The following is a 27,276-nucleotide window of genomic DNA, read 5'->3' on the forward strand; positions in this document are numbered from 1 at the left end:
TCTCTTTCCATGGCAGAAGAAAGCGCTGAGACTAGACCAATAAAGGCCGTTGGGAGGCTGTTGATGGGCTGCAGATCAGGACACGACAGCTCAGACCGATTCACACTCACATTATAGGTGAGCTGGGACGAAAAGCCAGGTGGCTGGGAAGGAAGCGGGACAGCGTATTCAGGGAAGGGAACACGAGTCTAAAACTAAAGCTGAGCAAGAAGGCAAGAACTAATCCCCTGGAAAGAACCAGGAACAACACAACAACAGCTAGCTGCAAGAAGAGTGTGGCATGAAGAGGACGAAAAAAAGTACAAATGAAACATCCAGACCAGATGACAAATTCACAATGGTAAAAAGGAGGGGCAGAAATGGAAAGATATTTGATAAAAAAAGAAAAGCTGGAAAATGCAACGTGGAGGCAAGGAGGTGGTTTCAAAAAATCTTAACTTTGAAGAGTGCTGCAGAGACAGGACTGAAAAGGGAAATGTGGGGAAAAAGCCTGTGCTCCCCTAGCTCATCCTCCTTTGGAACCTGAAGTTCTCTCACAGCATCTGTGAAACCCGCTCACAGAGCAGCTTGTCCCCGGACACCACTAATCCACTCAGAGCTACAAACACTTTACACCTTACAGATTTGTCACAGCTGTATCCCTTCCTTCCACAGAGGGCTTTCAGAGTTTGAGGGCTGATAACGAGGAGGGACTAAGCATACTCAGGGATGTTCTCTGAAAATACCAAGTTCAGTACAATGCTAAATACTTAAAAAAAAAAAAAAAAAAAAAATTGGTTCCAGTTATCACAATTTGAGAACCAAGATAGTGGAAGCCCTTGACCTTAATTTCTGTGCTCCAGCTTCCCTCTCTTTCCCCTGTGAAACAAAAGTAATATCATGCCTTTCATTTCTTAAGGAAAAAAAAGTATTTGCAAAGTGCTCTGATATTATAGCAATGAAAGCCATAAAAAGCCCACGAGGGATTCAATAATTCAATATTCAAAGCAGAGTGTGAATAATGTGTAGTAAATGAGGCTGAAGGCCATGCAGAACCAGAAGTGTTCTGAATGATTGCTTATTAGGCGGGCTCCGTCCAGCCCGTGCACTGAGCGAGGCAGCACCCCCGAGGGAAAATAGTATATAATTATGTAACTTCATAGCTTACTATAATGCATAACAAAAATCACATTCAGATTGCAAAGAAACTTTCAAACTTTGAATGCCTGACACTGCATAATGCCAATTTGCTTTTCGGAGTAATTTTATGCAGAAAAACCAACTAGTTTGTTCCCTAGAGGTCTGGTCAAAAGTTTTGAATTTGGGGGAAGAAAACACTAACTTAAAACAAAACAAAAACAAAAAACCCAAACCCAAAAACCTCAAACCAAACACACCATGCTAATTTTTTTTTTAAAAAAGGGGAGGAGGGTGGCTGGGAGGGGGGCAAAAATAAAAAGTGCCCTGGTGGTCTAACACCATGATTAAGTCCATCAATGTCAACTAACGAGTTTGTCTTAATTTTCCAGTCATTTTGAACTGAACTTTAAACTGAATATCTTTGCGTTGGTATATAAATGGGCATTAGTAAATAAATCTAGCTGCATAATACTAAGCAAGGTGAAGAAACTGTTCCAACATAGCAACCAGTTACACAGAAAATCCCGCGCAAACCAGACAATATAATTTAGAGAATGCCCTTTCTTTCTTGCTGCCTATTAATAATTGATACTGGGACAATACATTATTTAATGTTTATTTTCTTAATTTCACATAACAATTGGTTCGTGTCCTTGCTTCAACTTCTGCAAGTTATTACTTGATAGGATTAGGAAGGTGCTACAAAGCAACAAAAGTATTAATTTATTTCTGTTCTCATTAAAAATCTTTGTCCCTTCTTTGGCCTCTTTGGTGGAGGCAAAATGACTCCAAATTCATAATCAGAGAATCATCATCAATGAATCACGGTCAAAACAGAGTGTAGTGGCAAATGGAATTCTGTAATGATTTAATCTGGCTCTAGAGCTGTATTTTCAAAATACAAATGAGAAAAAGACAGTACACTTCCTAATTTTCATATAATATCTGTATTCAGTGAAACCTGAAATACCAGAAAGATTTAATTACCTACATTGTTTTTATTAAAGAAAATGAGAGAAAGCAGACAGAGTGAACAAGAATTAAGGAACCAAACTTGCTATATTAAACAAAGCCTTTTTAGGAAATCCAAACCATGTTATCTTTGAAAACTTCTACAATCCACTGAGTAACAGCAGAATATCTCTTAAACTCACCTTGAATCCCACATGCTGCACAAATCCACTTTCTGCATGCATCTGCTGGAGTTTCTGTTTCTTCAATTTTTTAAACTCTAACAGTTCTTTGTATTCAGGTAACTCTCGATATGTTATTGGAATACTCTCTTCATCCTGTTCGTGGTTAAAAATAAATGAGAAACATTCTTTACTTTAGGAATATAACAACTAGTAAGGCATATATTCCATAAATCACTATGTATGATTAATTACCTTTGAGAAAATGCTGGCAATATATTCTAACTAAGAAACATACTGGGAAATTATTTTTAAAAACATAGCACAAAACAGTGCATACAGCTAACTTACATTTTATTTTGTATTATTTACACTTTATTATTTGCATTAAAACAAAAAACCATCATCAATACAGATCTTTAAAAGATCCGTAAATCAAGACAGGACCAAGCTTCCATTATATGTATTTTTTATTTGAAGACAGTCAATCTTAACAGCATTAACTTTTCACCTTTACCTGTAAGGATAAAAAGTGACGAGAAGCATCATTTCATGACTGGAAGAGTTGCAAGTCTCAGAGTTATCCAACTCCTTCATCCCTTTACTTCATGTTGTCTCTTAACAGCTTAAGAAAACAGATTGCTATTTTTCCTAAATTATGAAAAAGTTTGTCTCCCTCCAGGCTAGTGCACACAGCTTTGCCAGAGATTTATAACAACCGGTTCTCTCTTTTTAAAAGAAACACACCATTTCTGCGTTTTCTCATCCAATTTTCTTGAACAAAGGTTGAGGACCTCTATGTCATGAAAAGACAGAAGCTCTCATTCTAATTCAGATGCCTGTTTCAAGATGGCTATTTAATTGTGGCAGCTGCACTGGGTAGATGTCAGCTGTTTTCAAAGATGACAAGTCTTTATTGACGTAGAGCAGTTTTCAGAATCTATACTCGCAGGAATGTTCATCTACGGAAAACAACTACACAATAATAATAAAAGTTTTCTAATGCAGCCTACACATATAATTTCAATTTCTTTTTACGAATCCATGAGAATTAAAGAATCTGTATTATTTAGTAAGTTTATTAAAGGAAGCGAGGGAAAGAGGCTTCCACGTTAGTGTTAAATTTCTAAAGGCCTTACTGATTATTTAATTGTGATTTTGAACCTATATAAAGGACTATACTGCAAATGTACAGAAAAATCAAGGTTAAATGACACGATTAAATGGTGTGGTGATAAGCTACATTCTCTTAATATAAAACAGGGATTCACCTTCCATGCAAATCTCAAAAGGTTTTCTGAGAAAAACTGCCTGGCACAAAATAACTGTATATTGAATAAAATTCCCTGTAGTAGCTCCCTGCGCAGACGCTTCATTCTGGAATAGTAAGTAGTTGTATTCTAGAATAATTAGACTACTCACAAAATGAAGTAATCGTAACTCAAAAGTAAATTCGCTCTGTTGGGAATAGAGAGTCTTCGCTTGAGAATAACTCATTTTTACTGAAACAATTTTTCAGTCAAGCTGACTGGTAATATCCAGGCAAAATCTTTTGTCTTTACAGGGGAACAGCACCTGGTACTTCCACTGTGAAGAACTCAAAAGTAAACCTTTCCTATAATTTTCTTGCTACACTGAATCTCTTCTCCGCCATGCCGATGCACAGTATTTTTCTCAAGACAGTGACTGTCGCTAAGAGACCTGACTTTTAACAGTAGAACAGAATCCTGTACGTTCATTTTGAATATAGTTCATGATCTCCTTTTTCTTCCAAATTGCTTCTGTTTTACACTGATAATGGGGATCTTTTTGGCAACTGAGCTCACCTATGTCTTTCTACATTACTGCAAGCCAGAAATATATCCATCTGGAAATGCTGCACTCGTGAAGAAAGAAAAGACTTAAGCCAAATTTAAAAAAAAAAAAAAAAAAAAAAGGAGGGAAAAAAAAAGAAGAAAAAGAAAGGCCACAAGTCCACCATCATCACTGCAAAAAAGTAAATCAGCAACTTCTACCCAAATTAAAATAAATCCCAGTTAATTTATGGTGCCTATATTTATTAGAGTTAGGACACCATAGCAAAACCAAAAGATTTCAGGGAAATATTCAGAACAGTTAGAAAATATGTATTTAATATGTATTTAATATGTATTAAATATGTAATATTTAATTAATATTAAATTAATATGTATTAATATGTATTTAAAAACAATACAGAATGAAAGACTGTTTGCTCAAAACCAATTCCATTGAGATAAGTAACAGTAATCTGCATCTCTTCTAATATGCATTTTTCTTTCTTTTATACATTTTTTTTCTTTTAAGGTTCTTATTGGAATATGCAAAGTTATTAGGAATGTCTGTAGATGAACCAAAAGACCATCAGAGTCTTTTGTATGCAAATGTAAATGCATGTAAAAAAGTCCATAAAGAAAATGAATGGACTTATACTGGGTGGCCTTAATACTTCTGTTATGCAACAAGCTTTTCACACAAAAGATGTCACTAGGCTCACAACAAAAAAAAAACCAACCAACCAAAAAAAAAATTAACACTTCAGGTTCTTCAGTCTAAGCGCAGTAAAGCCACAGTGATTCACACCAGCTGTGAATCGTGCCCAGCATCCCAGTGTTAGGATATAGTCCCTCTATATGGAAGTAGGAAAGACGTATGTTTAAATTCTTGTAGTATTATCGCATGTGATAAATTAGGAAAAGTGGAACACTACGTGATGTAATAATACTGTGGGTTAGGATGTCTGCTAGAATTTGCCTCTAAAAACACATACATTTCCTGGCTGATGACTCAGTCTGTTAGTTCACGCTTCAAAGCATATTTAAAAAAAACAAAAACAAAAAAACCACCATAATTTATTCAGCCAGTGAAGGAGGAAAAAAAGCAATGGTGCCAATAGCATTCAAATTTTACCAGGGCTCTATGTAACTTTTCTAATACGACACATCTTTAACCAGAATCGTAACTACGTAGTTTATATGATTTTCAAACTGATCTCATGTCAGATCGCTTTCTGAAAACAGCCAACTAAAACTTTTTAGATCCGTTTTAGAACAAAACTGTTTATTACTTGTTTTACATACTTCCTTTCTGAATTGGTCTAAATTTTCTGCAGTTATGGGCCTTTATATTAATTATGTATGTATAATTCAAAATTGCTCATTAATCTTACCACAATTTAATACTTACTTGATGTTATTTATTTTATGGCAAAGATGCTCAGTCCTCATATTATTCATTAAACAAGGTTAAAATGACAGTAAGCAAGACATTCTCTGAGTGATTAAAATGACATACCGATACTTCCTCTTCTGCTGCAGTATCCATATGGCTGTGAAAACTGGATCTGTCATCATCTTCATCCATATAAACAGGAGGTTCATGAGATGTCATGAAAGTTGAAGGTTTGAAAAGATGTTTATTTAAAGGATGCTGCCGTCTACTTGATGACTACAGTGAAAAAATGATAATTTTTAAAAACATTCTTTGGCTATTATTTAAGTAATCCTCATTGCTAAAACCCTGCCAGAAATTTGCTCTTTTGCACTGAACAGTCTATCATTTTTCCGATTATTTTTAGTTAAACCTCTCTATCAGAGCCTCATACAGCTGGAGTTTTTCTCCCCCATAACAAGTGAAATCAGATGACCAGTGCAACACTTCTTTGGTAAGGACCCAGTAAAAAAGAGCCCTTACTATAAAAACCCTACCATCTAAATAAATGAGACAAACAATAGAAAAACAGAAAAGAAAGCTGTTTTGAAGACTGAGAACCAAAGTGCAAAGATATTAAAAGACTTCCAAAAGTCATGAATGGTGCGAATGCAAGACTAAACAAAGAAGTCTTTTCACATGGGTCCAAGATCCAAGAGACCAGTCTATGCTTGACACTTATCATCAACTTCTTGTATTAATTTGTGCCTTAGATAATCTAAGTCTCGGCTAATTGTCCAGACTTCTTTCCTAGTCCAGAGAGAGAAAAGGCGATTCATTCCACCATAAAAGAGGTTTCTAAGAGTTAGAAAGAATTGCTCTCTGAAGGTTCTTTTTCGTTGCCACTGACTGGAAAAGGAACGTAAAAAACATCAGATGAGATAAATTACTCCAGTAGTGTATATCTAAAACCTTTCAACTTTAATGCTGTCTGAAGGTGTAGCATGCGTACAGCTTTAAAATAGATTACTTTAAGGCACTCAACCCCTATTAGTTATTCCCCATGGAAGAATATTAAATAACAAAAAAAGAGAAGAATTTCGGGTGAATGAAACTGACTCAGCTTTTTACTTCACTACTTTCCAGTCCAGCATTTTGACATCTTCAATGTCAAATCTTACATTCCTCAATTTAAAGTGTGAACCAAAATCCAGCAGTATGAAAAGTGCTTTTTTTGATAATTGTAAAAGAGAGGATTGTCTTACACTGTGCCTAGCTTCTGTCATACAGATAAAGCATAAGGAATTTTTACAGTAGTTAATACTTTCTCTTTTTACACAAGACTTTTTATCCCAAAGGTTCCTAAATCAGCTATACCCCGTAAGACTATAATAGAACTACTTATCTGTAAAGATGGATTGAACCTCTAAAGAGGGATCTAGCATTATTTTACAGTTTGTGCACAGTTAAAAAATTAAAGGCAAAAATCACACAAATTATCTTAGATGTGACAGACAGAAGCATAACAAGGAACTGAGACTAGCCCCATTCGCTCTTAAGGGAAGAGATGAAGTCTGTAGTAACGATTGCAAGCCGGCACCTCAGATCTGCAGAAAGAACTACAGTGCATAGAATAAAAATGAACATTTTGTTCTAAGATTAATGTACTATCCATTATGTTGAATTTTTCCACCTTCTGCCTTATGATCACTGACTTCCTGTGCTTTGCTGCTCTTCTGGTTTCCTTTAAGATTTCAACCCCTCCAAAATACTCCCATTTATAAGGTTAGACAGTATTTCAGCTTGAGCTGACACAGTGATTTAAATTTTCTCTTAATAGAAAACAGATCTGCATTCAATACTAGACCTGGAAGTCAAGAAGGAAAACTGTTTATGCTGAAATAGTAGCACTGTTACGCATACAGTTATGACCTAGGAATTTAACTGAGGATGGATTTGAATTCTCTTTTTAACATGATTCTACTTCTGGTGAAGAATGAACTAAAATACTACATAAAAGCAGACAGTTAAAAAAATCATTTTTCCTGTGGGAAATGCATCTTCTGGATTAAGCTTAAAAGCAGGTGCACTAATGATATTATATAAGCATTAAATTGAAAATGATAAGCCATAACTGAAGAACTGAATACCAGAGTCCTAAATCTCTGATTCAGTTTTATTTTCACCAGTAGCAGATGATGGTTATACAGGAAAATAAACTGATGCATCCTGTTTAATTTCCTGTATCACTTATCAGAAGAGACATTATGCCATACGAGGAGATACACACAGTAACTTCAACAAGATGTTCAAGAACTGAATAGGTTCTCACCTCCCCAGTAACCATTTTAAAAAAGCATCCTAGGCAATCCCATGGAGAAATGCAAGTACCTTCTTATGAAGCACCTCTTTTGACACAATTATTTACATTAAATAGATCTATGGTTTTTATTCTCCCATAGACATGTGATTTCAGTATCAGCACCCAATTTTCATGTTTCTATTACTGGCAATAAAGCAGATACCACAGTTTGAAGCGTATGTGCATACTCAGTACCAAAACAAGGACAGGCTTCCGATACCTCGTGCATTTCCTTTCTGCCACATTATGTTATCTGCAGTGGAGATTTGGGAATGACTACAGCCTGCTACAGTGCTGTCAATCTGTGCTGTAAGTAGACAGCTATATTAGCAGACTGAGAGCTCAATTCCCCCACATACGCTATTTGTTTGATCTTTTCATCTGCTGTACTGCTTACGTAGGATACAAATATGAAACGGAAACGCTACCTTAATACCAAACCAGGGCACAATGACCTTACTCTTATGACTTGGTAATAAGGATATGAATCATACTGAAAAAACAGACGTTAAGTATTAGATTTGTTCTACACGTAAGTTTAAGAAAAATCTGTAGGACGCTAGCATTACCATTGTAGTATGAGAATGTTCAAAATTTTATAAAAAATATGTTTCGCTCTTTGTTATGCTCTGTTTGTATGCATATCAGAGGGGTTAACGAACTTTATGGATCACTGTTCAAATTAGTGAAAAATACAGTTAACATGCCCCACATTTACTGATTAATGTTCCCATTATTTATCACATACAGTGATCTGCTGCCTGGCAGCATTGCTCACTTTCTGTAGTAACAGTCTTTCCAAACAAAGAGCTCAAAGGATTATAATTTTCAAACCTAAATTTTCAACCCCTTTTGAAATCATCCCCGAAGTATGGTAAACTGTACAAGTAATTTAGAGTTCTAACAGACAAATCTCACCACAGTATTTAATGTACCAATGTTTCCATCTGCTTTTTTGGTTCTTCTGCCAGGAAGTGCTTTTCCAATAGACAAGGCACCAGACAGTGAGATGCCTGCACCTTCCCTGCCTCTGTTTATAGAGCGTTACCATGATGGATGGCAAGCCAGAAAGCCTCTGATACGAGCAGTCATTGTTTGCAGTAACTTCAGAGAATACTAGGAGACAACTTGGGAGTGTGTGTGTGTAACATTTTAAATCATTAGAGATGAGCTGTGGTAGATCTTTCTATCAGGCTCCTCTGGCAGTGACTTTTTTCCCAACCTTTCACAGGACTAAATCTGCAAATCTGCCTTTTTGCAGAAGCAATGTAAGGCTTATTCTATTCTTAATCGGAAAACATCATGGACACCCAGATGCAAAAAAGTAATGTTACTCTACAAAATGCCATTGTAACAGATTTTAAAGAACTTCTGTAAACACAATGGTAACAAAAAAAACCCCAACAAACAAAACTTCCATAAAACCTGAGACTGCCCTCTTCAGATGTCTAGGGTCCTTATTAGTGCCCAAGAGTACTACGTATTTAAATCAAAACATATGAGTATTCTGCACAGAAATGTTATCTTTTCATTTGCAAATTAACAAGATTTCTCAACACCATATTCTTTTCTTATCCATTCCAAGATCAAATGCCTCTGGGTCAAGATCAGAGAGGTCATCTCCAAGGAGTATCTTAATGTAGATACCTGCTACCAACCTCCAAACCAAGACAGTAAGGCCGATGAAGCAATACTTAAGCAAGCTTTGGGTCAACAGAACTTGGTTCTTACGGACAACTCAACTACACAGACATTTGATGGGAGAACAATACAGCAGTTCACATGTCATCCATAAAGTTCCTGGAATGCATAGAGGACTGCGTCCTCATCCAAATCTTAGATGTGCCAACTAGGAATGAGCCACTGCTCGACTTGCTACTCACAAACCAAGAAAACCTGCTTGATTAGTGGTAGCCTTGGCTGCAGCGATCACAATATTGTGGAGTTTGGGATCCTGCTGAGAACGCTGAAGGTTAGCACTAAGACAAAGGTTTTAGATTTTAGAAGAGCAAACTTCAGTTCACTCAGCTGGGAGGGATTCCACAGGAAGTTTCCATGGAGGATAAAGGAGTTACCAAGTGCTGGGAGTTTTTCAAGAACATTCTCCCAGAAGCACAAAAACAGTTCATCCCCTTTAAAGGTAAGGGAAGCAGGCAGAGCACAAAGTGCCCTTGGCTTGCCTGTGAGCTTCTGAGTCTACTCAAAACCAAGAGGGAAGCATACCAAAGATGGAAAAGCAGACAAATACTCGTTGAGAACTACAAGGGCATTGTCAGGGCGTGCAGAGATGCAGTTAGAAAAGCAAAAGCTCAGCTTGAATTTAAATTGGCCCGAGATGTCAAAAAACTACAAAAAAGAGTTCATGAGGTACGTGGAACAATAAGCAGAAACAGAAGGAAAATACCAGCCCATTGTTAAACAGGAGAGTTGAATTAGTCACCAACAACACTGAAAAGGCAGAGGTTCCCAACACTTTCTTCACCTCTGTCTTTACCAGCGCTGTTGGGCCCCAGGCCTTGGGAGCAAACATCCAGGTTGATGCAAACACAGACCCACCGTCAGTGAAGGCTGAGTTGGTATATGAACTATTACGAGAGCTTGACTCCTATATATCAAGGGGCTCTGATGCTATCCACCTGAGGGGGTTAAAAGAGCTGGCTGACGTCATTGCAAAACCACTCTCATAATCTTTGGAAGTTGTGGAGATCAGGGGACGTCCCAAAAGACTGGAAGAACACTAATGTCATCCCCATCTACAAGAAGGGCTTAATGGAGGATCCAGGATCCTCCTTATCCTCTTCCAACAGGGTTTTCGTTATGCTCTTTTAGATCAATTACAGTAAACTTACAAATGAGGAAAAAGCACCCCAAGACGAATCATTCAACCCTGTTAGTTCAGCCTGCAATCTGACTGCTGTGTTCTCTTTTCTGAAACTTTATGTCCTGAGATTATCCAATAGAGAGGTAATTAACAGATGTTGATGTGAAACTAGAATAACACCCAACTCACTCTACAGTACTAAAGACAAAAGAAAAGAGGACTTAATTAAGAAATACGTGCAAGATAGAATTAGTTAGTAAGAAAGCACTAATCAAGACTTAAATCCATTTAAAATATTAATGACTTAGACTCAATTTGCACAGAAATGCAAACAGAAATGCAGAATTTCCGCTGTAATATTGTCTCACCTTTTTGGAATATAAATATAAGTTTGGAGTTCTTCCTGGAACTGGAATACCAGCTTTAGTCAGTTTAATAAAATATTTTTGCACTCTACTGGCAACCTAGAAAAAACAACATGTGACAATTAAATGTTAAATTAAATGTAACAAGCCTTCACTTCAAAGTTTTGCCAGCATTGCTACATTGGTGCAAGGACAATAAATCCCCATTTTCTACTTTGTGACAACTACTCCACAACCATTGCCTAATGTTGCAATGCTGCATTTGTAGGATCTCCTGACACTTTGACCGCTTTTAGAAAAAACCCTACCCTTGTTTAAAAGTACGCAGGAAATCGAGCTAAAATTGTGATAGAAAGGAAAGAATTTTAGTAGTTTGTTACCTGTTGAAGCTAAACAACTTCTTTCTTAACAATGACAGATATATTATGCATAGTTAGCATACAGAACGTACTCCTACATTTTATTTATGAAATAAGGAAGCACTGAAACCAGATGAAGCTGTGGATGCCTGATCCCTGAAGTGTTCCAGGCCAGGCCGGATGGGACTTTGGGTAACCTGGTCTAGTGGGAGGTGTCCCTGCCCATGGCAAAGGGGTTGGAACTAGATGATCTTTAATGTCCCTTCCAACCCAAACCATTTTACGATATTTTAATTTTTTCAGGTATGGAGAAATATATGTATAAGTATAGATACAATCAGAGATGAGATAATCTTGTATATTGAAATACTTAAGTATACTTTTACCCGAAAGCGTAGAACTGAAATAGGAGAAATTAAAATAGTGTGAACACAGAATATCAGCATTTTTTACTTCTGGTCAAAATGGAGAAATTATGTCATTTTAGGGGAAAAATCTGAACAAGTCAGATGTAGAAATGCTCAGTGTCTCCACATCTGTGTCCTTTTGTGGATCTTGGACCCGGTACAGAACTAATTTTCTGTCTGCGAGTATTACAGTGTCTGCCCATTCTACAATACTGAGGTGCAGGAAGTTCAGCACTCAAATGTAACTCAGTTTGAGAACAGTTGGTGTCACTATACTTGCCATATAGAATTAAATGCATACATAAATTAAACAAACAACTAGCTCTCGGAACTTTGTCATGGGCTTTGGGGCACTTTTAAAATTCTGTATTTGAGATTGAGAATAAGAGTTGCACTGTTGTTAGTGAAATGCAGGCCCTGCTGTTACATTTTTAAGAAAAAGTAATTACTGAAAAGATACTGAATTTTGTTTATTGCTGTTTTAAAAAAAAGACATCTACAAATAAATCTTCTGTGAATCTGTATCAACTGCTAGGATAACAGTGAGTGACATCACTACTACCACAGCACAAGCACTCAAACAATCCCAAGCAGTCAACTATTTTTTGTAGTAAAATAAGTTTTATTGCTTTAATTATGAACATTACAAAAAATAAACCCTCCTTTTTAATTCCTTAGTTTATGAATTGTTTTTTTTTTACCAGAAAAAGCCCTCAAGGCTTAGGAGACTGTATCCAGGTTTCTCTTCAACACTTATCAGTGCTTCCTAAGAAGCTTTAAAAAACAAAACAAACCAAAAGGTCAAGGAAAGGGATCACTTCTCCAAGTGTTTTACTTGTTACCTGCTTTGCTGTTCTGTTTCCCAGTTCATCAGCTATCTTCTGCCACCGTCGGGACTCTACTTCCTCTGGTGGATACTTCAAAAGCAACTGCTCGAGTTTTTTCTAAATCAACAGGGAAAAAAAAATAATACATCTTTCCTAGTAGAGGTATGAGTTGTCAAAAGATGAGTATCTACATAAACGTGACTCTGAACTTCTAAGTCCTTTACACATTATCACACAATTTGCTTTTATTTTCATGTATATTAACACAGCTACAAAATGGAAGTTTCCCATTACCTGTTCCTCTACAGTCCACAGCTGGTTAAAAGTTTCAGGTTTGGTCTCATCGCAAAGTCGTCCTCTTATCATCTGCCCAAATACAGTGTATAAAATGGAATACATGTTAGAAAAAGTACAGCTAGGATAACTTGATTTTAACCCTTTTTCTACCTAAGTAAAACCAAAACCAAACCAAATAAATGCATGAAAACTTGAAATAAAATTTGCCTAAACCAAAAATAAGTTCTCTGATTTGAATACATGAATGAAATGTCATCACCAACATTAACATATGAAGTTAACAATTAAGACTACCCACATACCCATATTAAAAAAAAAACATTAAAAAGTAAATTTTGTAAAATTTTATCTTTCCTTTTGTAACAACTACCTGTGGACGACTGTTTGTAGAACCTTCTGGACCATCACTTAAAGGCAAGACAGAGTACGAAATAGACTCTCCATCCTTCTTGGGATCCAAAGGACTTTTTGGTCTTGCAGGTATACCTACTGTAAGCAACACAAAAAAAGAACTATTAAACCTCCACACTGGTCATTTCTTTCTTGTAACATATGCTCACTTTCCTTTTACCTTTGTCAAAAATTAGCTTCACTCTCCTACTGTTACGTTTTCGGTTTTTGAATTCTCTCTCAAAGTTTCCAAGGCTAGTGGTGTATTGGTCCCAGGCAATCTCAGGGAGCTGAACAACTCTCTGAGGATATGGAAGACCCATATCAACCTGAAAATAAGAGCGAAAAGTGAAAAGCAGTATTTAATGCAATTGCTGTATATCCAAACAAAATGCTATGAATCCTGAAAACTTACGAAAACCTGATACTACTTTTTAGCTAACAGCAGAATTCAAAATCAGAATTTAAGTGCCATGCAACACACAGTCTTTTTAAGGAGAAGGTGTCTTTCAAGAATAATACACAACAGTGCATAAAATATGCAGCGGCACGGTCAATGATGGCTTATTGAGCATAAAACTTTAAAGCCTGTATTTCACAGTTGAAATGAGATGTTTCTGACTTCAATATCGTAGTACTGTCTATCTGTCTTTTATTTTGTTTAAACGTATTGTTTTCCCAGGACCTGTACCTTTCTTAACACAGAAAACTACAGGACTCGAAGTTTTGTCATCTGATGAACCTAAACTCCTCCCATCAAAGAAATCAATGTGTATTTTTACACTGATTTTGTTCTCTTCTGCCTTTATTTAAAGGTCAACCTTAAGAGTCTCATTCCTTTGGTTTGGAGACAAAAATACACCAGATACTTTCAACTAGCATCACTATTTCCCCATACAATGATTATCAAATGCAACACTTACATCATGCATGCTATTAACTCATCTGAAAATGTAATGGAAAGACAACTACTGAAACCTTTGGGCTTGTATCAGACCTCTCATTAAACCTAGGTCTCTACGAACCTAGGGAAAGAGCACCATAAAATACCTACTCCATTCTTCACTGAAGCACAACATGTTGCTACCAGACTAGAAGGTCAAGCGTGTTTGCCACTGGTAGACAAAGCAGCAAGAAAGTATTCAAGCTTTAAACATTTTTTCAGTATCCTTGTTACTACAATTTTTTTCAAGCTTGAAAAGAAAATGGTTCCTTATCAAAATTAATTCTCCACCATCAGACAATATTCTATGATGTTATCCAGATCTCAGGTGTGTTTTCTAGTGTTCATTTTGGTTTCAGGCTATGAACTACATTTCCTGCGTTTTAAGAAATTCAGTCAAAGCACAACGTTTATTTTTTCTAATGAGTAAAGTTATGAATTCTTGATCTGATGCCTTATTATGAAGTACTTCCAGTCAGCTGTAGATTTCAGATTGTCTTAAAATACCTACATTACAATTAGAAATTTAAAGATTACATTTCTACATACCAAAAAAAGGAAAGAATGCAAATCTAATAAAATCAATGAAGACCTGTGACTTACTGATTTAATAACCAAAGGGCCATTTATGCTCGGCAGATAAAGGATTTTAAACTCATAATGTTTACACAAGTATAGACAGAATTGTCTTGATTCCTATAGATGATGAATTACTGGTTATTAAAAAAAAATTCCAAGTAAGACTGAAGAAAAGCCCATTGAAATACCTTCTTCTGGAGTCTTTCCACAAATCCAATAGGATCTTTCAGTGCTTCTCTCTGGTGTCTGCCTAAACTTTCAAGGTCTTGAACTGCTTGAGTACGTTGAGCCTCGAGTACAGCAATCGTCTGTAACAGTCTCTGATAACTACAGAGACAAAGGAAAACATCTCACTAAATTTGTCTTTAAAATGACACCCCCCCAATCTAAATACTAGCCATGATTATCTATTAGCATCTACCAGATTTCATAGCTTATCTGAAACACTTCATAGACATTTTTACTGAATTATATAAAAAATTATGTCAAATCTATTTTAAGTAGTAGATCAATTTATATAAACCCATTAAAAATATATTTTAAACCCCCAGGGATTTCCTTTAAAAGTAAATTCTACACTAGCTAAAACAATATGGTATCAGGGACAAGCTATTCATAGTCTCAAAAGCTGTGACCAACAAGCTTTGCTTACAAAGTTAAAAAAAAAAACAAACACAAAACAACACAACACAACCTAACTTCTCTCCTACTTCAAAATCAACTTCCTTCTACCCCAATACAAATGACTATACCACAGAATTTTAACGTTTCACTCAACCACCCACAGGGTGAACAGGAATGACTTAGGAACTGTATCTAAACATCCCGTATAAGCCTCACCTTTGAGCAGAATATGAGAATAACTTATGAAACATAACAATAAAACAAGGAGCAAGTAATTTGCAAAATAAATACATATAAAAGATATTCCCCTAAGAATACAGAAGTTGAACGAAACCACCAGCATTCCCTCAAACCTGCTGTCCCAATGCACACACAATTTCGGTTTTCTATTTAACAGATACATTTGAGAGTCACTGAGATGACTAGCATACCTGTAGCAAATAACACACGCTTCCCAAGCTGTTTTCTATGAAGCTAACTCAGAGTCAAGAATTCATACAATATTTTAACACAGCCTTTAAAAAACAGGTAATGACACTTAACACCTTTTATTAGCTTTACAGTTACAGCTATCCGCTTCAGTTTCTGAATCATGTAGTTATTACTCATGGCCCCTGTTGCTGCAAATTATTATGTATCAACCTAACTTTTTTCACGAAAATGTTTTCTGACATTTAATACTACAACTGTATTTTTGTTCAGCGCAAAATGCAACCTAATGTATACTCAAGTCAGGTAAGATCTATTCACTATTACACTATTTCAGTAAACTTTCTATTCCCTTATTGCTAAAACAAAGACAAGCCTAACATGATGAATTCCACATGTATTATAGAAAACATCCAGAGGTTACTGAGCTAATGCAAATTTTTCAATTGACTGCACTGGTAAGTGGGTAAGGCTTTAAGTGATGGGAAGTAAACAGCTTCAATGCAAAATACAGGCTTTGTACCATCAAATATTTAAGTTTCTACCTAGACATGAAATTGCTGCCTCCCCATGAAAAAGGGTAATTTTCTTTCCACCCAAATATAATATTTGAAAAGATAAAATATAGCCACACGTTCTGAAGTTTGAAACGAGAAATACTCATTTGTCTGCACCTATTCAAGTTTACAGGCAACTAAGACCTAAAATGCTTGTTAAATAGGCCACTAATATTGGAACAGTAGTGGAATATTTTCAGTACTGCAAAAGTGCTCCAGTTTCTTCTAAACAAAGTTAAATAATTGGGCTATTCTTGAAAAGGTGAAAAACAAACTTCAGAAATAACTTACAAAAGCAGTGAAGGCACATCGAAACTGGCCTAAGACAATACTGCAGTTCAGATTGTTCTGGGCTTACAGGAATCATCATATGTAGAATTAAGATCTTTACTTAGTTTTTACAAAAAGCATCTAATTTCTGCCTAACTGCGCTGGGCAACCTCTGTCCATGCTCAGGTGGACAGCCAGCACTGCTTTTGCAGAAGCCTGCCTTGCATGCTCCACAGAAACAAAACCCAGGCAGGCTGCTGACCTGTTTGATGTAGATGCAGCCGTAAGAACACAGAAGAGTTTAACGATATCTGGAGAGATGATTTAACCTGGAAAACAGAAAGCCTTTTTCTATCAGCAGGTGCCAAAACTTCTATACAAGACTTTGGAGTTAACTCTAGTCACAGTAACGGCTCTATAACATACACAAAAAATTGCATCTAAGAGATGTCAAATGAATACCTGCCTTTCTTTTCTTGAGCCATTGTACCTCATTTATTCAAGTTGTATTTAAGTGACTGTTTTTCCAGGTGAAATTGAAAGAAAATAATAATTGCATTTAAAACATTTACATACATAGAAGAAAAAAAGCAACGAAATGTTGGTGATTTAGATGAAGTGCTAATTTAACGATGATTCACATGTGTAAAGTGGGGGAAGAAATCATCTTAATGAGGTGGCCTTAAATAATTAAGTCTGAATGGAAAGAAGAGAAATTACACTTGGGGAGAAATAACAAACAAAACAAGAACATTCAATTCCAATTACTTAAAACAATCATGTGACCTCACTGAAGCAATCAAGGACTTGAAGATAAATGTTCAGAAGCGATACCTCTGGTCTTCATGGAAACATGTAAAATATTACAAGAATCTCAGGATCATTCAAACATGTGTCCTGTGATGTTGATCTGTAGCTACATAGCACTATCACCATGAAATAATTCAAGAGAGAAAAAGGGGTTTTTGAGCAAACTGTTCAGACAAAAAGATTTCCTGGCACTTTTTGCATCTCCACTAAAGAATTACATTAACTTGGAGCTATTTATAACAGGAGCTATCATAAAAACAAATTCAGTTTTTATGAATGAATATATTCTAAAGCCCAGGAATAAGAGTGCAATTTTATCAAGCGAATAACAGAACTACTGAAATGCACAAAAATGTCCACCTTTGGGTCTTACATTGCCAAGAAAAAAACTGAAAATACTAATCCTGAAATACGTAGTTTGCATATTCCACATTCAGGTACTTCAGAATTGCTGCAGTACTGCACTCTCTCCAAACCACCGCACGGCCTTTAAATTCCAATATGACTTTTTAACCAACTGTATCATAATATCTGCATACATTCTTTTAAGTTTTGAACAACTGCTGCTTTCACAAGTTTGTACAGGCTTTCAGTTCTCTGGCCCTACGTGACTGTAACAAAGCCAAGCATTTCTCTGAAAAAGCAGGCAGCCAAATAACAACGCACACATTGAGCATACACATCTTAGTTTCAAACAGTAACATAATACTTTTGCCATAATAAGAGAAAGACACTAAGCGCATAATTTCCAAGACTATTAAAAAAAAAAAAATGAAGGGAAAAGCGGACAACAATTCTACTATCCATCTTCCAAGGTCCGTTGTAAATAAGCACAATTATGATTCAAACCACCTCCTGCAGTTGCGCTAACATTCTCCAAAACTGAAAAAGCCTAATGAAGTAACTGGAACTTTGCTCACTAGCCTGCTGTAAATCGGGCTCCATCCTTCAAATGAGGCAATCAAAGAGCAACCATCTCTGAATTATCTAGCTACAGTTACATAATTTTCTCTGAAAGATCTGTGAGGATTTACCGAGGAAAATTATCTCACATCTTCTGCCAAAACAAAAAAAACTCATACAACTAAAAATACATAATTTGAGTAAACTCATAGTCAGTCATATCCCCCTACACTGGATGAAAGTTACACTTTTTTCAGTTCTAATTACTAAATTGTTAGCACATACAAATCCCGAAGCAGTTTTCTTTGTAGGAAAACTTTCATTCTACAGAATGTAATTCTGTGTTTTCACAATCCTAGTATTGAAACACTCTTGTAATTTCTTAAGTCATGTTAATTGCCAGAAATCTTCCAGAGGAACACTTAAATAATTCAGTATAGTATATAAACTGATGCTGAAAACACCTTGATTAAAAAGGGGTTTTGAGGGATCAATGTTTAAAAAAGGAAAGCCACTTCTTAAAGACTGATCCTAAGCAGCAGGGATTCCAGCTGATTCAGTTGTTCTGCTGCAGTGACAAGTACTTCACTCTTTTGGATGGCTCTACAGAATAATAATCACATAGCAGAGCCGTATTTCTGGAAGTCCTGCCATAAGCAATTAGTTATTACACTATTCATTTCCATGAACCTTGTTCTAATAGCGATTAGGAACACAGCAGGCACCTCTCTTGTCTGTGTAAGGCTTGAAAATAGCGTAGCTACTATACCTTAATGAGACCCATTTCCATTTTGATCCACTTTTCTGAGATTATTTTCAAGATGCTTTTACCCCCCCCATTCTTTCCATCCTGTGATAACACTACGTACAGAGTTACATCACAGATTTTACTTTCTTTGCATCAGGAACTAACAACGAGCTTAGAAACCACTATATATATATATGTGTGTATATATATATTTGGAGTATATGTGCCTTAAGAATAGCATGTTTCTTAAGTTTACTCTGATTTTTTATACTAAATGACTTAACACTAGCCTGTACAAGAGGCCACGTCATTCAGCATTTTAAAATAAATTCATTTCAGTATTACAACAGGAGTCATTCAGTCACAGAGGCTTGTCCCTGCATGGGTTTCTAAAGGTTTCTTCTCCCTTCAAGAGAAGAAGGTACTGTACTTTAAAAACTTAAGCAAATGAGTGATGTAAAAAACTGATTTACAAAATTAAGATTTTAACTTTTAGGTAGCTAATTCAAATTAGTGGATGAAATAAAATAAATAAGTGAAGTTTTTCAGCTAAACTGTGGTAAAAAAATGTGAAGCATCACTTTTCTCCTGTTGGACAACGTAAGGGGCAGACATAAAAGCGTCTGGCTGTTGTGCAGGTAGGATTTGTTTTAAATGCAGAAGTATACACTTTTCATAACAAAACATGGCTAAAATATATGTAGAAAAAATATCTACCTAAAACAAACTTTTTTTTTTTTTGTATTTCCAAGAGCTGTTACACAAAATCTGTAACAATCGGTAATCGGGAGGACTTAAGCAAGTCTTTGTTTTATTGCCATCTACTGGCACTCTAGCAAAGTACAGATTAAAGCCTGCTCTCCCACTCTGGACTTTTCGTCTACTAGCAGTGATTCAGAAAAAAATCCCTTATTAGATGCTGAGCTAAGAAATTATTAGATATTAAACATGTTATAAGACTGCAAATTACTGTAGGAAAAGGAGAACCCCAAGCAGTAGAAGACTGGCTTCCTAGAGAGATCTTTAAGTCAGATCAAACAGCATCTTTTCATTTCAAGTAAGTGTTCTATTTTGTTCGGGCTTGGTTTGTTTGTTTCAGTTCATAAATATAAAATAATGCCCTCAGCTTTTAAACTTGGCCTGAAATCTTTGCCAGTGACATGATACAGTAATTTTGACACTGTAGAGAGTTTCCTGCAAGTTATTTTGATGTACATCTGAGATTTTAAAAGATCTGTTACTGCACTAGGGAAAAGTGGTGGGATTCAATGCTAGACTTGGAGAACGCACACAACAGCAAGGAGGAAGCCGATAAGATTGATGAAGAGTGGCCCTTCTTTGATCTCCCTTCAGAAACAGAAAAGATTTTAAGGGCATAATCAATAAGGGCATATATCAACTCTGTCAGGACTTATAAAAGCACCTTTACCTGAAGAAAGCAGCATACAGTAGGTTTTTCCTTACCTAATGCTTACATACTACAACCAAAGTAATCTCCTTATATAGCCAATTCTGTAACTCATTATGAAATTGTTTTCCACTCTAGCTTAACCTCTTTACACGTACTGTAATTTACTGTGCTTTACCCATATTTAATATTTGTTACTTCAGACCTTTTAAAATACTTCTGAGATAAGTAAATAATTAAACTGCATCTCCATTTTATACATGAAACAACTGAAGTATACACTAAGTGTCTTCCCCAAGTCTATCATACCAGCAGCAGAACAAAAATTGCTATTTCTGAATGCCAGCTTCAGGCTATAATACACACCTATTTAAAACAACACAGAACTAGGCCAACATGCACATTTAAAAAAACAAAACAAAACCCTAAAACCAAAGAAAAAACACTACTGCAGTCTTTTACCTGGAAGCAAAAGAGCCTTTTTTCCACTAATTTCACCCTTTTTTCTAACTTTCACAGCTCCAGACTTCGTATTTTAAGCATTAGAACAGTATTTTATTAGTTATGAACTTGTGATGTCCCTTTCTGTCTTAAAACCTTAACTCTGCCCCAGAAACAGAACGCCCACTCATCTAGTTCTATAGGTTTCATTCTTGTCAAGAGCTGTCCACCACACTCACCAGGATTTAATATTAGCTGTACAAATGCACCCTTACCAAATATCCACATTTTCAGGAAGTTTTCAAAATTTTTAGTAGCAATTAAGTCTCTGTGCCTCTGAACAAACACGTAACTTGTTTCAGTCTTGTCAACATGAAAGGTTAAAACTTCATCCATCAGTCCTCCCCTAGTTAACACATTTTAATATAGCCTTTTCGTCTTCCGTTAACAGCACTTTTGAAAAGTATTTGCCTGCAGGACAGTGACATTTAATAAGGAAGAAGATACAGGTCCCTGTCATTCCCCTACCTTCAAGGCTTAGAGTGACATGAGGAAGTGGCAGTAAAATTGTTTCCCTCACAAGGGGCACAAAGACAGACACTGACAGCACACCCCCAACTCCTTCTCCTCCCTTCTCACCATCTCTAATGAGAACGATCCCAATTCCTTTACCTAGAGAAAATACCACATAGACACCTCCAGAATCTCCATTCAGATATGCTTCTCTAACAAGGTGGGGGGGAAGCAACCCTTCGGAAGGGGCTTTCTTCCTTCAGAGATGAAACAGGAGCAACCCATATCACCACGAAACTGCCACAACTGTACAGAAATCCTCTGAACAAAAAAAAAAATCTGAGAAAGTTGACAACACTGATTACTGAGCTTCTTCAACTCATGCCACATTAGTTTATGCAGGTTTCCACTAAAACCAAAGGAAGAACCCCCCCCAGTTATTCAGGTGTATATTCTTGCTGTAGGAACAAATTAACATACTCCCTCAAGTACTCTGTTACAGTAATATCTGAAGACTATAGCTGGATTACAAGAACATGATAGGCAATCATGAGAAGCTGAATGTTCTAACAGCAATACAAAGAATTATTCACTCATTTTTTGGATAAGGAAGAGGAAGAAAAGTTAGAAATAAGAAAGAAAATGAGCAAAATCTATCTTTTTATTAGCATTCACTATAATAAAACATGGACAAACACAATTGACCTTGGCTTACGAAGCATAAAACTTTCAAAGGTTGTTATCCAAAACAACAGCGCATCGTCACCCTGAACTATGCAAAGCAAAATAAAGATGCGCAATAATGAAAAATTAAAAATCAGCTGGCTCTTCCTACCAAGAAAAAAATTTAAAGGAAACCAAAAAGTAGGATCTTTCATCCTCTCAAAATAGCATGTAAGTACTTTCTAGTACCAAAGAAACACCTATCTTGATTAGAACTTCTTGCTGAGACTAGAACACGCATTAATATGTAGTGTTCATATAATTCCTTTCTAAAAAGATACTCCCAGTCAGTTTTGCAGTTCATGATGGGGATGCTGTCAAAACTTTACTTAAGACCAGAACAAATACTTAAGACGGTTAATAAAGTTGTAATTTCAAGCTAGGTTAGTTAAAAGTGAAGAATAAAGATACTCGCATTCTCACAGCAAATGCCAGTCACCATGTGCTTGTTTTCTTGGTGGCATCATTACGCTTACTACTATTTAGTGAAATAGTTGTACATCCCTACCAAGCAGACAATTATGTTAACGTAATTTATTCCTTGTCCCACCAGACATACTTTACATTGGTGTAACTGTTATAACAAAAGCAGAAGTGGCAAAGTGTAATTAAGTGTCCCTTGTATGCATAGACAAACATACAGAGCCTTACTCTCCACACAGCTGTGCTGGCTGAATACATTACTACCCCGTGTTTTCTTGGTTTTGTCTCTTTTTTAACATCAGGACCATGAATTTCCTATGGCATTTTGTTTCTTGTTTCATCTGATATTTCCTTAGATCCTTAGATGGTTTGATCATCTAGGATCACCTAGGATCCTTAGAAATGGTAAGCATTCCAAATGAACAGGCGGGAGAATCAGTTTCTACCTTTTTCTGTATTAAAATAGTAAGCTGTGGGGTTTGGAGTGTTTTTTTTTTTTGTTAAATTTGTCCATTTTTCCCCCATGATTTTTGATCCCTGTTGATCAACAGAAGCTGGAAAGCCAAGTTGAGTTCCTGTATGTTCTCTAAAAACTGGCAGTTTGGAAAGGGGGAGAGCCCACAACTACTGCCTCCACAGGAAAAAGGCACGCAGAATTCAACTGTTACTATGCACATTCTCTGGTCAGTCCACCAGCACACACATCCACACGTGCTACCAAGTCAGCCAGCAGGGAAGCAAGCTCACGCTCTCTCCTCCAGGACACGATGCTGCAACAGAGGACTCTTGGAGGTGAGAGCACAGGCAGTAAAAGAAAAGCAGGTATCAGGCAGATCACGAGAGAAGAGATTTCAAGGACACAAATCCAAAAGAAATCAAGCTTTGTTTTCCACGGGATGCGTTATTTAAATGAGGATTGCACTGCGTTTGACAGTGCTGTTCACTAGGATTGTGCTGTGATTGACCGCACGATAACTATGTTCAGAGAACGAAAAATGAATTTAACAAATCTACGTGACATTTAATGGCTCCTAGAGTAAGCCTATTACCAGAGAGAGAAAAGGAGATGCAGCACATGCCCAACGCATTATCTCTTGCAAATTAAGAACTCTATTATTTAGCCTTTATTGAATAGTTTATGTAATTATAAAACATGATTCTATGATTACGAGGATACTCTTAACTAAATCTTAATCTTTAGTCCTGCAATAATTTTGCGTCACTTATAACTTTTCCATTGATGAGTATTTATAAAAAGAACTGATCTTCTAAAACATGATAAAATAATAATGCTGGCAGTAAATAATTCTCAAAATACTTAATATTTTAAGCTGCTGTACATGTAGCAAGGATTTCATTAATAAATGTAATCGTATGCCCATTACACTATCACAACATGTTTTAATAACACAATTACCTGCAATACTGAAGTGCTGTTGATCAGAAACTCATATTAGAAGTTTCTAATTGATTTGTTATATTTCTATTTTGCAGATGAATTAGTTGCAGCATTCAGCCTCTACATGAAATTAAATTTTTACTTAAAGCCGATTTCATTTTTTGTTACTTACAAAGAACACAGACCAATCTATCAGACAGTAGAAACTACTCTCTGAAAAAATGTACCAATTTTCCCTACCTTTAAGTTTTACATTAATAGGTAGTTTAGGAAAAAAATCACTGTAAGCCACACCACTCTTGTGTGGAACAAAGCAAAAATTAAAACACAGTGTAATCTAACATATATGGCATATATGCATTTTTTAAAATTATTAACTTCTATTATCCTTCAATACTAAAAATGTATACTTCATCGGTTCTTCTATGTTGATGATATATTCTACATAGTACCCAGAGGTTACACGTTTACAAAATAGTTGCTGTCCGGTAACATTCTTGACCCCAGTACCAATTAAAACTGCTACTACAAAAAGGAACTTCATTTACTTGATTTGTATCAATTCCCTTTATTTCTTAAGATGAAACAATGTAACAGCCAAAATCTCGGACTAAAATTATGTCTCAGAGGAAAACGAGACAAAGGTGTCCTTAAAAATAATACAGGAGGATGATTTATTCTCTAGTATTAGCTACTCATAGCTACATGACATCACTACAAAGGAATGTTAGATTACCTGATTTATCTGTATGTTAAAATAAATCCATACTGTGTGATGAATTTGACCTTACTTCTGAGATATCTATCTGAACCTATGGGGATAAATTACAAAACTGATGTAGTGTTTTTATTCCTCCCCAATACATGTGAAGATAGACATGGAGATTTTATCTTAAAATGCATTAATGAAAAGCAGCTTAATTTTTAATACTAACTCTCATTCAGTTAAGGAAAAAACATGGTGCAGGTAAAATCAGAAGTTCGCTTTAGTGAAAAAGCCTGCTACAGGATTAAATTAGTTAAACTTTAAGAAAATTCTGTTTAAGGCAGTTCTCAAATCATTGGTATGGCGAGGCTCACCAAACCCTATTCTAACAAGTCAAGTGCAGTAAGATGAACTTTCATAGAGAACTGTTTTAATCTGATTCATTAGGCAGAAACGTTTGTGACTGAATAAAATACAAAACCTGTACCACAGGAAATGTCACAGATGCTTCTTTTCTTTCTCACATTCATATAATATTAAAAGTGCATCCAAAGACATTAACAGTATTACTATGAATAGTCAACTAAATACTAAGTCTCATCGTACTGTCCTACATGGTCCTGTCTTTTTCCAAGGCCTCTGCAACAATACAACCCACAGTAAGAATTCACAAGACTGGGTTTTAAGAGATGTATTAAAATATTTCATTTTAACCTGTCTTCAGTTTAAATGTCAGTACAGCTATTATGATTTTAAATATTATAAAGTAATAAATGAAACCAAAGATATATGAAAGTATCTATTTACTGAATAAACACAAGGTCCTAACTCCTGCAACTGAATGCCTGTAAGCAAATGCTCATGCATAATTCTTACGTTTCAGTGGGCTTACCTACCTACAGCCCTACACAGTCCCTATAAAGCTAATCACAATTTACAGGCTCCTAGAAATACACTGTATAATGCATTATATGAACATGAAAACTCAATTCCTCAATTGCATTTTCATCTAGAACTCAGAGTGAAGTATTAAACAAAAATTTTCCCTCGTGCAACCTAATACCTGCCAAAAACTGCAAATCTCCAAAGAGAGTAAGTAGAGAAGAAGAAGAAAAAAAGAAAAAAGGGCAGTAAATGAAACACTGAGCAAAGGGGGAAATGTACTGAGAATAAAATGATGCATAAGATAGAAAATTTAAGTGAGGTACTGCACTTTAAAAAAGAATTAAATTATAAAAAGATACATCAAAGAGATACGAGAAACTCTTGAGGAAAGACATATGCAAAACACTAAGCACAGCATAAAAAATTAAGTAGTGTAAAAAGATTCAAATCAACAATTTCAGTTTTGATGAAAATATCTCAAGAGAAAATGCAAACATTTCTGAGCTAGAATATGAGAGCAAAATTCTAAAATATCCATCAAACCGTACTTTTCTGGGAGGAATCATAATACACAAAAATTCAAATTGTGTGTGCAGTAACAGAAAAAAAATAACATCAGCAATACGTTACAATTATACAACCCCCCAGATCAGTCTGTTATTATCTACACGAATGTCTACATTGCGATAAAATTTCTGTTTAGAGATCTCAGATCTGTTTTTGTAGGAGGGATCTATTTTATTAAAGAGGTTGTGGAACATCCATCATTTCAGCTTTCTCTCTGAATAATATTCCAGAATTTGCTTTCTGTGATAATTATTTTTCCTACTATATCATCCAGTTTTCCCAGAAATATTCACATATGAATGTTGTTTAAACATGACAACATTCAAAAAGGAACAAAATACATACAAAAATACCACAATACACATTAAGTTGTTTTTCTTATAGCAAGTCTTATCAAAAGCTGTTGAAGGTTTCAGTATATTCATATTTTATCAATGTTACAATAATTTCTTGGAGAGTGAAAATCAGCTGTATGAATGTGTATGTCATCAAGCTATGCAATATAACAAGAAATAATGTTAGTTTACAGATATATCAAATTGCTTCTATGACACAGAGGAATACACCATTTTTCCCCTACTGTGGAACATCCAAAGAATGGTATTAATGGCTTCTTGAAGAAACACCTCCTTAACTTAGCTAAGATGCTAATGTCTCTCTGAATTTGCTTTTAAATATAAACCAGAGAAAAAAATAATCCAATCCATAAAGACAGTTTAATCACAAACTGGTGAAGGACAGAAAACCAAAGCTGTGTACCATATGAAGATCTGACAAGCAGAAGACCAGCGTCCTTTGCTTAGCCAGAAACATCACAGACAAAGCCAACAGCCTTCACCTGACAGCGTGGGAACCCTGGAATTCTTTGCATCAGGGAAATCAGGGAAAACATTTCTGCTAAAATGTTGGGGGTTTTTAGTTATTTTAGAAAATAAGCACCAAACAAGATTAAACAAGGGTATAATTAAGACACTACTGAAGAACTGTAACACATGAATTAGGAGTATCCTCTAATGAACTTTGGTATTTTTAAGATTTTGAAAAGGATGTAGTGTACTGCATTTGATTAAATCTTGAACTATGAAGTTACGGATAAAGGA

General features: G+C 35.7%; 1 protein-coding gene across 2 annotated transcripts in view; it reads right to left on the reverse strand.

The window, feature by feature from the left end:
- The window catches only part of ZZZ3 (zinc finger ZZ-type containing 3), a 62,619-nt gene that overhangs the window by 3,949 nt on the left and 31,394 nt on the right, over positions 1–27,276 (reverse strand). The window contains exons 4-11 of one of the 2 annotated variants that reach the window (XM_063342931.1): positions 14,959–15,097; positions 13,430–13,577; positions 13,229–13,344; positions 12,856–12,927; positions 12,577–12,678; positions 10,972–11,067; positions 5,565–5,717; positions 2,274–2,408 (exon numbers count right to left, since the gene is read on the reverse strand). In XM_063342931.1, coding sequence (XP_063199001.1) covers positions 2,274–2,408; positions 5,565–5,717; positions 10,972–11,067; positions 12,577–12,678; positions 12,856–12,927; positions 13,229–13,344; positions 13,430–13,577; positions 14,959–15,097 — 961 coding nt within the window. Of the gene's footprint in view, positions 1–2,273; positions 2,409–5,564; positions 5,718–10,971; positions 11,068–12,576; positions 12,679–12,855; positions 12,928–13,228; positions 13,348–13,429; positions 13,578–14,958; positions 15,098–27,276 lie in introns of both variants that reach the window. The other variant, XM_063342930.1, reaches the window with a different exon arrangement.

This window comes from Chroicocephalus ridibundus, chromosome 8 (assembly GCF_963924245.1).
Source record: "Chroicocephalus ridibundus chromosome 8, bChrRid1.1, whole genome shotgun sequence".
NCBI classification, from domain to species: domain Eukaryota; kingdom Metazoa; phylum Chordata; class Aves; order Charadriiformes; family Laridae; genus Chroicocephalus; species Chroicocephalus ridibundus.